Source organism: Tribolium madens, unplaced genomic scaffold (assembly GCF_015345945.1).
Source record: "Tribolium madens isolate multiple individuals breed KSU strain unplaced genomic scaffold, Tmad_KSU_1.1 Scaffold_1;HRSCAF=32;Tcas5.2_LG8, whole genome shotgun sequence".
Lineage (NCBI taxonomy): Eukaryota > Metazoa > Arthropoda > Insecta > Coleoptera > Tenebrionidae > Tribolium > Tribolium madens.
Genome location: NW_025400984.1, coordinates 7,500,931 through 7,511,670, shown reverse-complemented (window position 1 = coordinate 7,511,670; position 10,740 = coordinate 7,500,931). Strand labels below are relative to the sequence as shown.

Below are 10,740 nucleotides of genomic sequence, written 5' to 3'. Positions count from 1 at the left end.
GAATCGATTTGGTCGATGTAACCGTTCATGCGGCCTTCAGTTATCATCTGACTTGCGATTTTTTCCGCTTTGGAAGGGTGGATCTCGAGCAATGCTCCTAATTCCTCGAAACTGATATTATTGTAGAGCTTACTAGCAGACAGGAGATTGTGTTCGATGACAGCGCGATCCAGAATAGTTGACCCATCGATGGTGCTAGCCTTTTGGTGAGGCTACAATTAAATTTAAGTAAAGTCACTGCAATAAATCGACAATGATGATTTTTTTTATTCAGTTTCGTCACATTTAAGAGGTCGCTTAACCTTTGTAATACTGTGATAATAAAACGTTAGTAAAATCCCGTTAATTACAATGAAGTGCGATAAAAACCTGCAATTACGATAAGCTTCTAGCAAACAATTGATGCATCACATTTGTGTTTACAAAGTGTGACGTTATTAAATAATAAATAGGATTATCCTCAATTAGATGCTTCGTTGCATCACATATTTTTTTATTTTCACACGTAAATAACCTCGTGAGATGTTTTTATCAGTTTATTATTAGATTTTTGGAATCCGTCTCGACGCATATTATTTTAACTTGGACAAAATGCAAAAAGTGATTAAAATATCTATTTGTGTGGAAATTATACGAATTAATTTAGATTTCTTGACTGGTCTTGTGAAATTAACAACAAAATAATATAACTAAATACATGTCAAATTGATGTAGTTGTGAAATAGTAATAGTTTGTATTTTCTAATTACAACAGTTTTTATTGCTAGAAATTCTATTCAAGAACTAAAAGGTTAAATTTAACACAGCTTTGCTTAAATTAAACAGCAGAGTTCATCGGCATTTGTAAGGAGGAAATATCATAAATAACTTTATACACATTTAAATTTTTCCTCTGAGAACTATTGTGACATTATACAGGCTGACCACAAAGTATGAATTTAAGCGTGTTTTTATAAAATTTTAAATTTACTTGAAATAATTAAATCAGTCGAAAAAAATGATCATCATTTAAAAAACTTGTATCAATTAATTTTTTTCAGAAAGTAAATTCATAGTTAAACATTATGATCATCCAGTATGGAACGGTAACACTTGCCAAAATATTTATCAGGTCAAACTGACTTGAATACAGCTAAAATACAGTACCCCAAAAAATTAAAGGAACAAAAAAATTTCCTAAATTTTTTAGTGATTTTTGAAAGTTTGTATCTCATCGAAAAATGGTCGTATCTAGATTTAAAAAAACCGTTTTGAAGCTTTAAGTTTTTAGTTTTGAGATCTTTTGGCAAAATATTTTTGTGCTACCTTTATGAAGCAATTCTTTTTTTTTAGTTAAGTCAAAACATGAGCCCGATAGCATGTTCATTCACCTTTAATATGCATTTTTCATTTTCTCTTTACGTCAGTTTTTCGCTGAGATATCTGACTTTTAATAAAAAAGGATCCTTTTGTCTTTGACCATCAATATCTCAGCAACCAATAATTGCACAGAGAGTGATATCAAAAACTTAAATAAATATCTTACAAGATCCTTTAACGATTTTTTTCACTCCTACTCCGATTTAAAGAGAAAAAAAGTAACTTTTTGCGTTGTTTTAATAAATTTACCGCGGATTTACTAATATTGATGGGGAGACTAATGTTTTTACAGCTTAATGTACCCCCCATAACCCTATAAATTTTTAAATCGATCTATCACACTGTTTTCTTGGACTAATTGATCAAAGTTTTACAAAAGAATTAAAGGAACAGTTGTACATATTGTTTCTGAATATTGTTTAATCTTCGTCAAAATAAGAAAAACATTTTTTTCATCTTTTATTGGAGTAGTGTTTTTGATTGTTAAAAGTTTAAAAACGCGCCCTTTGTTACGCAACCAACAATACTGCGTCATTAATTCGTTCATCGGTTGTACACTTACTTGCAACAAGGCCTCAAAATCCCTCAACTCCGACCTCCTGATGATCCTCTCAAGGTACATTTTTTCCAAAATTGCCACTGCTGGCAACTGTTGACACCTTTCATCTTTGAACAGTGTGGCCAACATGCGCGACCTTTGCTGTCCCGCTGAAGCCAAAACAGTGCAAACTAGAGCATTACGAAGGGCTGTCATGCGTTCATCTTCGTGAACAATCGTTCTATAAGACAACTCATTGTATCTCTGGGCCGCTTCAATAAACTTCCGGCGATAATCCAAAACTCTAGCATAGCAAACTTTGTAGTAGATTTGGAGTTGCTCGTTGCGAGATTCGGCCTGGAGGAGAGAAGCCCTGTTGATGAAGGCTTCAGCTTGGACTGGATCGTCGTCTTCAAGATACAACCGTGCGATTTTTAAATACGTTTCAAGTTTGTAATCAACGGTGTACTGTTTTTGGCCGGTTTCGAGCGGGATTCCCACGAGGACGGCAGCCGCTTCGCGCCACATGTTATTGCGTTCGTAGATATCGGCCAAATGTTGGCGAATGCTCGCTACTTGCTCCTCAAATGAAATAACACGCGGTTGGACCTTCTCAAGCATGAAATGTGATACGGTTTTCGAGACATCGTCGGGGAGTTTCATCAAGTGCGAACTTATTTCGGTCAGAATTTGTCGCGAGATGACCAAACTAACGTTTTCATTGACAACTGAAAGGACTTGAGTTAAAATAAGTTTGGGGATGTGGGGGTTACGGACTTGCTTCAATAAATATTTGCAAGCCTTCGGTGAGGTCGGAGCCAGAACCGGCAAGAATATTCTCAAGAATCACCCGATATCTGTTAAAATTAAAATATAATTTTGAATTTTTCCATACATAACCTCACTTTTCGGCTTGATCTTTGTGGGAGCCTCCGGATGCGATTATGTTGGACAATTGGGTGCGGATTGCGATGCTCTTCTCCGACATCGTTGCTATTTAATTACTTTGGCACAAATAATGAATTATTTTCGTTTCATCCAATTTTCATAACAATTGACTTTTGACAGATGACACCACACAATTGTGTTTTAGGGTTGCCAACATGACATAGATGGTGTACTACTGGTTGTAGTAATTTTGTTTTAAAATAAATTGTTGATTTTGTATATACATATTTTTATCTAATTACAGTATATTTTATTCTAATCGACTTGTAAATATGAGTAAAAATGAACTGTTACTAACACAAATGTCATTTCTTAGGTTGTCTATACTTGTTGGATGTCAAACTCAAACGTCACTAATGTTTGCTGTCATCCGCCTTCAAATTAGTCATTTAATTAATTTCTGATAAACTGAAATATCCGTGACCGTAAACTGTGAAAATGCCGTCTCCGCAACAAAACAATGAGAGTTCCCCCGAGCCCGGTAAGATAATTCTTTAAATTCGTCAACATTAATTTCTAATTATTAGCACCAGAAACGTCCACTTCGAAAGACAATAAGGAAAAAGGGGCCACTACTAATGAAATAATGATAATAGACCCCGACACTCTTGAGCTGGACTTAAACCATGGTAGAGTCAGTAAGCTTGAAAACCTTGAGCCCCTAACACAAATTGAACGTCTCTTCTTGAGGTGGAATTTGATCACAAAAATTGAGAATTTGGACACGTTAGTGACACTCCGCGAATTGGAATTGTATGATAATCAGATCGTTAAAATGGAAAATTTGGGATGTTTGGTCAATCTAGAGTAAGAAGTGACACATTTGAGAATGTTGCGCAACTTTTGCTTTAAAAGGATTCTAGATCTCTCATTTAATCGTATTAAGGAGATTGAAGGACTGGAGAATTTGCACAATTTGGAAAAACTCTTCCTGTCATCAAACAAAATCAGCAAAATCAAAAATGTGAAACATTTGAAGAAGTTAACAATGCTGGAGTTGGGGGACAACAAGTTGAGGGTAAGTGCGAGAAAAGAAAAGAAGGGCAAAATAATGATTTTACCCCACCACTATATGCGTATTTAGGGTGGTTAAGGTAAGGACTAAGGGTTTGTATGTACTTAAAACTGTACATATTTCTGGTTGTCTTAAAAATTACAAAAAATATGTTTTTGATTTAGTTTTTAATCTAAATAATCTGCTGATTTATTTTTCTTCTTATCTTCCGATAACGTTTATTTTAGCACTACGCAATCATTAATTTTTGCTTGAGTACGTATATTTTTTATTAGTTAAGACTTAGTGGTGGGGTCATTTGTAACTTTGATTCTAAAAATCGTCTTAATTGCAGGAGATAGAGAATCTGGAAGATATGCCGGCCTTGACTCATCTCTACTTGGGCAAAAATAAAATATCAAAAATAAAAAACTTAGACTCCTTGACCAATGTGACGTGTCTGAGCCTTCAAAGCAACAGAATAACGCATATCGAGAATTTAGATAAACTCACACAACTAACCGAGTTGTACATTTCTGAGAACGGAATTCATAAAATTGAAAACCTCACACATAATACGCTTCTTCAGACTTTGGATTTGGCGAAAAATAAAATTAAGTTGATTGAAAACATCGATCATTTGGACGATTTGGAAGAGTTTTGGATGAATGATAATCAAGTTTCTGATTGGGCGACCGTTGAGAATTTGTCAAAGAATAAAAAGTTGGCAACAGTGTATCTAGAGAGAAATCCGGTCGAGAAGGATCCGATGTATAGGAGAAAATTGAAGATGATTGCGCCCTCTTTAACACAGATCGACGCAACTTTGTGTCAGTCGTAATTATTCCCCATCCTGTTTTGTAAATTAAGGAAATCATTGTTGCCATCTGTGCATTTAATGTATTTTTTGTTTTAAGTAATTTCAATTCATTAGCTAACGAGTAATGATTAATTTTATGCATCTAATAATATACCTACCAATATGAAAACACTTCATCCATTTGTAAAAATCGGTTTTAATTTTGATAAGCTGCTCGACCCTGCTACGTAAAAATAAACCCAAATAACAATAATACTAGTCGTGTTATTTCCGTTTGAAAAAGTCGGTTTGAAAGGTTAGCAAATTTGCTGGCACCTGTTTTGTTCTCCAGTAGTTTTAAAAATAGCCAAGCTGGATAAATTCTGGGTTTGTGGGCCAGTTCCTGCGATTTTTCCTATCCAAGCTGACGCGTCACAATGAGCGAGCAATTCGTCCTGCGATGGCATTACCAAGAATTCACCCTCCTTAAAAACCTCGCCACTTTCCTCGAAAACGACGTTTTGACCGATGTCACCATCTCGGTCGACTCTCATACCGTTAAAGCGCACAAACTAGTGTTAGCAATGTGTAGTGTGTATTTTTTCCAGCTGTTCCAGGTGAGTTTTCGCGAAATCGCGCAATTTTTGGCTATTTTTAAACGACATTCCGCCCACTTGTAGGAAATGGGGGACACGCAACATCCGGTCATAGTGCTACATAATGTCTCCATGAGTGATATTAAAGCCGTTTTGGCTTTCATATATAGGGGGCAATGCGTGGTCTCTAAAGAACAGCTGCCAGGGTTGCTTTCCTTGGCGAAGCTCCTCAAAATACAAGGATTATGTGATATGAAGGTTAGTGCGGAACAAAGCCCTAATTACTTGGCACACAAACTCCAATTGGCTCACCTCTCATGTGACAATCTTGAGTGGTTATGCAACCAGTAATATAGCTATATTTTATTAGGTACCTGATAAACCCCTACAAAACGACATTTCAAGCGAAAAAAGACCAAACACAACCGATAATGCACATAAAACCATTCAAAGCGAAATTTCGACTCCTCCACTGTGGGAAAAACCGGCTGAACGTAAGTTCAAACTCTTCTTTTGTTGTCTCTACATAAATTTTTTAGATTTTGTGGATACTTTCCTAAAAAATGACGAAGAAGACGATAACTATTCTCTCCCAAATAAAAAGCATCCTAAAGACTTGTCTGAAACTTGTAAATGCTTTTTATGTGGTAAATACCTAAGTAATCAGTACAATCTGCGAGTACACATGGAGACCCACGAAGAGGCCTACCACGCTTGTCAGTCTTGCCCCCACGTCTCACGAAGTAGAGATGCTTTACGAAAACACGTCTCGTATAGACACCCCGAGGAGTACCACACTCGGAAACGCAAAAAAATTACTTGAACTTAATCAGACAGCTATTTATTCAATATAAACAAAAATAATACTTTTTAGATTATAGTATTTGGATGATTTAGCAGAATTTTCATTCATCTTAACACTCCTCGATAATTTAAATATTTACATTATTAATATAGAAAATTGACAAGTCAGTTTCCGGAAATCCGTTTAGGCCCGCCACTGCATCACCCTACTGTAATAAATAAAAAAGCTTTACCAAAAAAATCACACGTTAAATGCAAAAAAATTAACGTTATTTTCAGAAAATTAGAATTTGGTGATGGTCCACAATTTCGTGTTACAATCTTGACCCACTGAGACCAAAGTCTGGTTATCGAGCCAGGCTAATCTGGTCACTTGACTTTGAGCATGAGCGTCTGCAAACAACCAGTCAATTTTTTATCCTCAAGAAAACGCAAACTACTTACTTTTGATTATAATGTGTTTGGCGGGCTTTTCTACAGACCAGATAATGATACTCGTGTCCAAACTACCACTAGCGACTAGCAAAGAGTCGGGAGACCAAGCAACGCTGTTGACGCGTGCATTGTGGAAACCCCATTCTTGATTGGTGGCGAGCTAACAATAATTGTGATAAAATATGCGCAAGTGTAAAGCAAAAGTCAAGTTTTTAACAATTCAAATTGATTGAATTAGAAATACAAATTCCGAGTCTAATAAACACTGGAATTCAGTGGTTTAATAAGTTATTAATATGACTGGTTTAGCGAATTGCAAGGCAACCTTACTTACATTCTGATTCCGAATGCATGGAAAAATTTTCAAATATCAATTTCGTCTAGAAAAAGCCTAAAATTTACCTTGTATTCAGGAACACTGTACAGTACGACTTTTCTATGGGCATCACAAGCCACTAGATATTTATCATCTGGCGAATAGGCAACATCAGTCACGGCACCCAAATGATCCAATTCTTGAAGTGGTACCAATTCTGTGCCTTTCAGTTCGTATAAATGAACCTTATTGTCCATAGCGCCACCTATAGCCACATGACCTCTCGGCGAAACGCTTACACTTGATGGTTCAAAAGACACCTGCAATTATTTCAGCAATAGAATAAAACACAATATAGTTTCAATGAACCTTCAATGTGCTCGCTTTTCTGTTATCTTGAGAGACGGTTATTTCGTTGACACTCGCCGTGACTACGACATTTTGCTCTTTCAAGATGTCCATTCCGCGAGGTTGCGACCCCAGTTTCAAATCTTGGCCTTTATAAGTGTTACCCTCAATGTCGATTTGTTTCAAAGAATCGTCGATGCCACAAGTGTACAAAGTACCACCGTGTACCCTCATACCATTGATTTGGTTACCATGACCTACCCCTTCCACCCGGTCGTTCTCCCCACTCCCGGCATTCCATCGGGTCACATTACCATCATGAGAACCGGTAAAGATCGTACCACGGTCTTCGCTCAATTCTAAGACAGTTATGGGTTTATTGTGACCCTTGACCACCCGGAGTGGCTTCGTGGGGTTATTCACATCCAAATAATTTATAAATCCGCTCAGAGAAACCGTGAGCAAGTACTCGTTTTGCCACAAACACGAAACCTACAAATCAAATTAAACGAGAACGACACAGGGCGTGGCTTAACCCACCTGTTGATCCTCAACCGTCGAGCCTAAGACAAATTCGGAAACGACCTGTCTCGTCTCCACATCCCACAATTTGGCAGTTTTGTCCCCACTCGCTGTGAGCAATTGTTTACCATCGGGACTCCAACTAACCCCATATACGCCCCCGCTGTGGGCGGGGCTCCCGATTTCCCCCACCAAATCAGAGGACGTCCCATCATACAAAAACACTTTACCATCAAACCCAGCCGATGCGAATAAATTACCGGTGGGCGAGTAACGCACGGCTTGCACAAACCTGCTGTGCTCCTAGAAAACAGTCACGTGATTTGGACTAGACTAGAGTCATGGCTATCTCACCTGTTTGGTCATTTTGAACTTAAATGGGGGCCCCTCAAAAACCGCAATGGTGTTGTCTTCAGACCCCGTGATGATTCTGAAGGGTCTTGTGGGTTTGAAATCGCAAGAATTAATGGGTTTTGATTGGCCTGAGATTTCGCCGACGGAAGTTCCGGTTTCCGACATGAAGACATGGCCGAAACGTTCCCGGCCTTCACCAACCACGACCATGCGTTGGTTATCGGGGGACCAAGCAATGTCTTTAATGGGGCCCCCAATTGGATGGAACTCATTTTTGAGGATGTGCTCCTTGTTTACTGTATCCCAGATTCTAACTTTGCCAGATTGGTCTAAAAATTATACAAATGGGAGTTTTGGGGGGCTGCAGGGTGTTTAAACTAACCTCCAGAAGCGATGTAGAAGCCACTAGGGGAGTATTTAGCGACGTTTACCGGACAAGAATGTTCCGTATAGACGTCGGCAATAGCAGGATTCTGTAATAAAACAATTTGAGTGTTTTAAGAAAGAAAATGGAAGGTTCTTACTTGGATGTTGCGAATGATTACAGAATTGCCATTGGTGTAGAGAAAATTCTTTCCTTTGGGATCCCCTCCCAACACTAAGGGTTGGCCCCGTTGGGTCCGCGGTAAAGTCGCGTAAATACTCTCTGGAAAAGATAAGATAAATTCCATTGCAAATTAAAATCAATTACCGGAATTACACAGACAGGGTAGCTTGATTATTGCAACTTGTCAAATAAAACAAAAACGGTCACACTTACTTGATGCAAATGACATTTTCCTGTTTTTTTTTTTTTGTGTGAAAACTGATCCGGTTTGCCGGAAATGGTAAGAATCCTCAAGTGGAACACGGAGAAATAAGTATAAAAGTTTACACTGTAAATGTTGGCAGTTTACGAGAAAATCTCTTGGCACTCGTACAGATTATGAACACTTGGCAAATAATAATTTTATTTCACAAATTTCGCGAAACCTATTTATTATCTAGCGGTTATGTTTGCCATAAAAGGATATAAATGATCACCACTCGCCCAAAGACGCCTGCGCCACTGGACGTCCCCTCCCATTTGTAAGTTGGCAACAATGCAATCACGTCACTGGTGTCAACGAGCTGTCAACAAAGCTTATTTTCATTTTTTTATTAATTCAACTAAAACTCACTCGTAAATGGTGTGAAACGAAAATGGCAACGTCAAAAACAACAAACACGTATAATCGGCAGAACTGGGAGGATGCGGTAAGTGCTAAACTGAGACCAAACATAAAAACTGACCTAACCTCACTTTAGGATTTCCCGATTTTGTGTCAAACCTGCCTCGGGGACAACCCTTATATTCGCATGGTTGGTATCTATGTCCTCAATGCTTGTAAATTAGTTTACCACTTGTGATTCCAGACTAAAGAAAAATACGGCAAGGAATGTAAAATCTGCGCGCGCCCTTTTACAGTGTTTCGTTGGTGTCCCGGTGCTCGTATGCGTTTCAAGAAAACGGAAGTTTGCCAGACTTGCAGCAAGTTGAAAAATGTGTGTCAGACGTGTCTCCTGGACTTGGAATATGGGCTCCCGATACAAGTCCGCGACGCTGCTCTCAAACTCAAGGATGATCTTCCAAAAAGCGACGTCAATAAGGAGTATTATATCCAGAATATGGAGCGCGAGGTTTGTCTTATTTTGTCTAAAAGTGACTCTAATTGTGTTTTTGCAGTTGCAACGCTCAGATTCTGGCGTTTTGTCAAACAAATTGAACGAACCAAATGACTTATTAATGCGTTTGGCGCGGACAGCCCCTTATTATAAACGAAACAGGCCTCATGTGTGTTCGTTTTGGGTGAAAGGGGAGTGCAGAAGAGGCGAGGAGTGTCCTTACAGGCATGAGAAACCCACAGATCCTGAAGACCCACTTGCTGATCAAAATATAAAAGACCGTTACTATGGGGTGAACGATCCTGTTGCTGATAAATTATTGAAGAGGGCTGCCGCAATGCCGGCTTTACCGCCCCCTGAAGACAAAACCATCACAACTTTATATATTGGCAATCTCGGTACTCTCACTGAACAAGACATCAGGGACCACTTCTACCAATATGGCGAAATTCGTTCTGTTAGTTTAGTTCCGAAACAGCAGTGCGCTTTCGTTCAGTACACCACTAGAGCTGCAGCTGAAACCGCTGCTGAAAAAACTTTCAATAAGTTGATTTTGGGTGGCCGCCGACTCACTATCAAATGGGGGCGATCGCAAGGACGTGCAGGCCCAGCGATAAACCCCGGACTTGAGGCTTATGAACCAGTCCCGGGCCTTCCGGGGGCTTTACCAGAATTGAGTAACAATTTCTTTAATCTTGAACCGGGACACATTCCGTTGCCGAATATGCCACCACCGCCGTCTCTTATTGTTCCACCGATGTTTGGCCCCCCGCCGATGCCTCCATTCTTCTTTAATCCGCCACAGTTGTCGGCGTATGTCCCAACAGCGGCTTCTAGCAGTACTGTCACAAGTGAGGCGGCAGTGGGGCCCTCGAAAAGTGGCGTGCATTATCCCAGCCAGGATCCGGCGAGGTTAGGGGCAACACAGTTGCATGCAGATAGACAGGAATAGGTGTATGTTTTGTGAGGTGTAAAATTTTTTAATCAATAAAAAATTATGACATGATTCGGTGACTTTTTTGGGGCGAGGGGTGAATAAGGTTTAGTAACTTTATTTTATTTAAAAAAAATTTAAAATAGTTG

The 10,740-nt window shown here is 38.9% G+C and overlaps 5 protein-coding genes across 7 annotated transcripts in view; 3 read left to right on the top strand and 2 right to left on the bottom strand.

The window, feature by feature from the left end:
* Nucleotides 1-3,003, bottom strand: part of LOC123003801 (COP9 signalosome complex subunit 4) — a 6,422-nt gene extending 3,419 nt beyond the window's left edge. Inside the window, exons 1-4 of one of the 2 annotated variants that reach the window (XM_044396800.1) lie at nucleotides 2,803-3,003; nucleotides 2,675-2,754; nucleotides 1,922-2,625; nucleotides 35-212 (exon numbers count right to left, since the gene is read on the bottom strand). In XM_044396800.1, coding sequence (XP_044252735.1) covers nucleotides 35-212; nucleotides 1,922-2,625; nucleotides 2,675-2,754; nucleotides 2,803-2,885 — 1,045 coding nt within the window. In that variant the 5' untranslated portion in view covers nucleotides 2,886-3,003. The remainder of the gene's footprint in view (nucleotides 1-34; nucleotides 213-1,921; nucleotides 2,626-2,674; nucleotides 2,755-2,802) is intronic. The other variant, XM_044396799.1, reaches the window with a different exon arrangement.
* Nucleotides 3,004-3,162: 159 nt separating this feature from the next.
* On the top strand, nucleotides 3,163-4,912 carry LOC123003803 (protein phosphatase 1 regulatory subunit 7). Of its 2 annotated transcripts, none has more exons than XM_044396804.1 (4): nucleotides 3,163-3,326; nucleotides 3,373-3,652; nucleotides 3,701-3,863; nucleotides 4,195-4,912. In XM_044396804.1, exons 1-4 carry the CDS (start codon nucleotides 3,284-3,286, stop codon nucleotides 4,678-4,680), a joined length of 972 nt encoding a protein of 323 aa, XP_044252739.1. In that variant the 5' UTR covers nucleotides 3,163-3,283; the 3' UTR covers nucleotides 4,681-4,912. The 2 variants fall into 2 exon arrangements, with proteins under 2 accessions (XP_044252739.1, XP_044252740.1); XM_044396805.1 differs by having other exon boundaries at nucleotides 3,169-3,326; nucleotides 3,379-3,652.
* Nucleotides 4,913-4,933: 21 nt separating this feature from the next.
* On the top strand, nucleotides 4,934-6,130 carry LOC123003806 (protein bric-a-brac 1-like). Its single transcript, XM_044396811.1, has 4 exons — nucleotides 4,934-5,255; nucleotides 5,319-5,492; nucleotides 5,605-5,728; nucleotides 5,774-6,130. The coding sequence occupies exons 1-4, from the start codon at nucleotides 5,076-5,078 to the stop codon at nucleotides 6,055-6,057; spliced, it is 762 nt and encodes a 253-aa protein (XP_044252746.1). The 5' UTR covers nucleotides 4,934-5,075; the 3' UTR covers nucleotides 6,058-6,130.
* LOC123003798 (actin-interacting protein 1) lies at nucleotides 6,060-9,076 on the bottom strand. The gene is made up of 9 exons (XM_044396793.1): nucleotides 8,774-9,076; nucleotides 8,538-8,659; nucleotides 8,396-8,486; nucleotides 8,014-8,342; nucleotides 7,678-7,962; nucleotides 7,159-7,629; nucleotides 6,876-7,109; nucleotides 6,483-6,633; nucleotides 6,060-6,431 (listed from the first exon to the last, which is right to left on the bottom strand). Exons 1-9 carry the CDS (start codon nucleotides 8,787-8,789, stop codon nucleotides 6,322-6,324), a joined length of 1,809 nt encoding a protein of 602 aa, XP_044252728.1. The 5' UTR covers nucleotides 8,790-9,076; the 3' UTR covers nucleotides 6,060-6,321.
* On the top strand, nucleotides 8,935-10,663 carry LOC123003800 (pre-mRNA-splicing factor RBM22). Its single transcript, XM_044396797.1, has 4 exons — nucleotides 8,935-9,249; nucleotides 9,301-9,354; nucleotides 9,409-9,672; nucleotides 9,719-10,663. Exons 1-4 carry the CDS (start codon nucleotides 9,196-9,198, stop codon nucleotides 10,607-10,609), a joined length of 1,263 nt encoding a protein of 420 aa, XP_044252732.1. The 5' UTR covers nucleotides 8,935-9,195; the 3' UTR covers nucleotides 10,610-10,663.
* The last annotated feature ends 77 nt before the right edge of the window (nucleotides 10,664-10,740 follow it).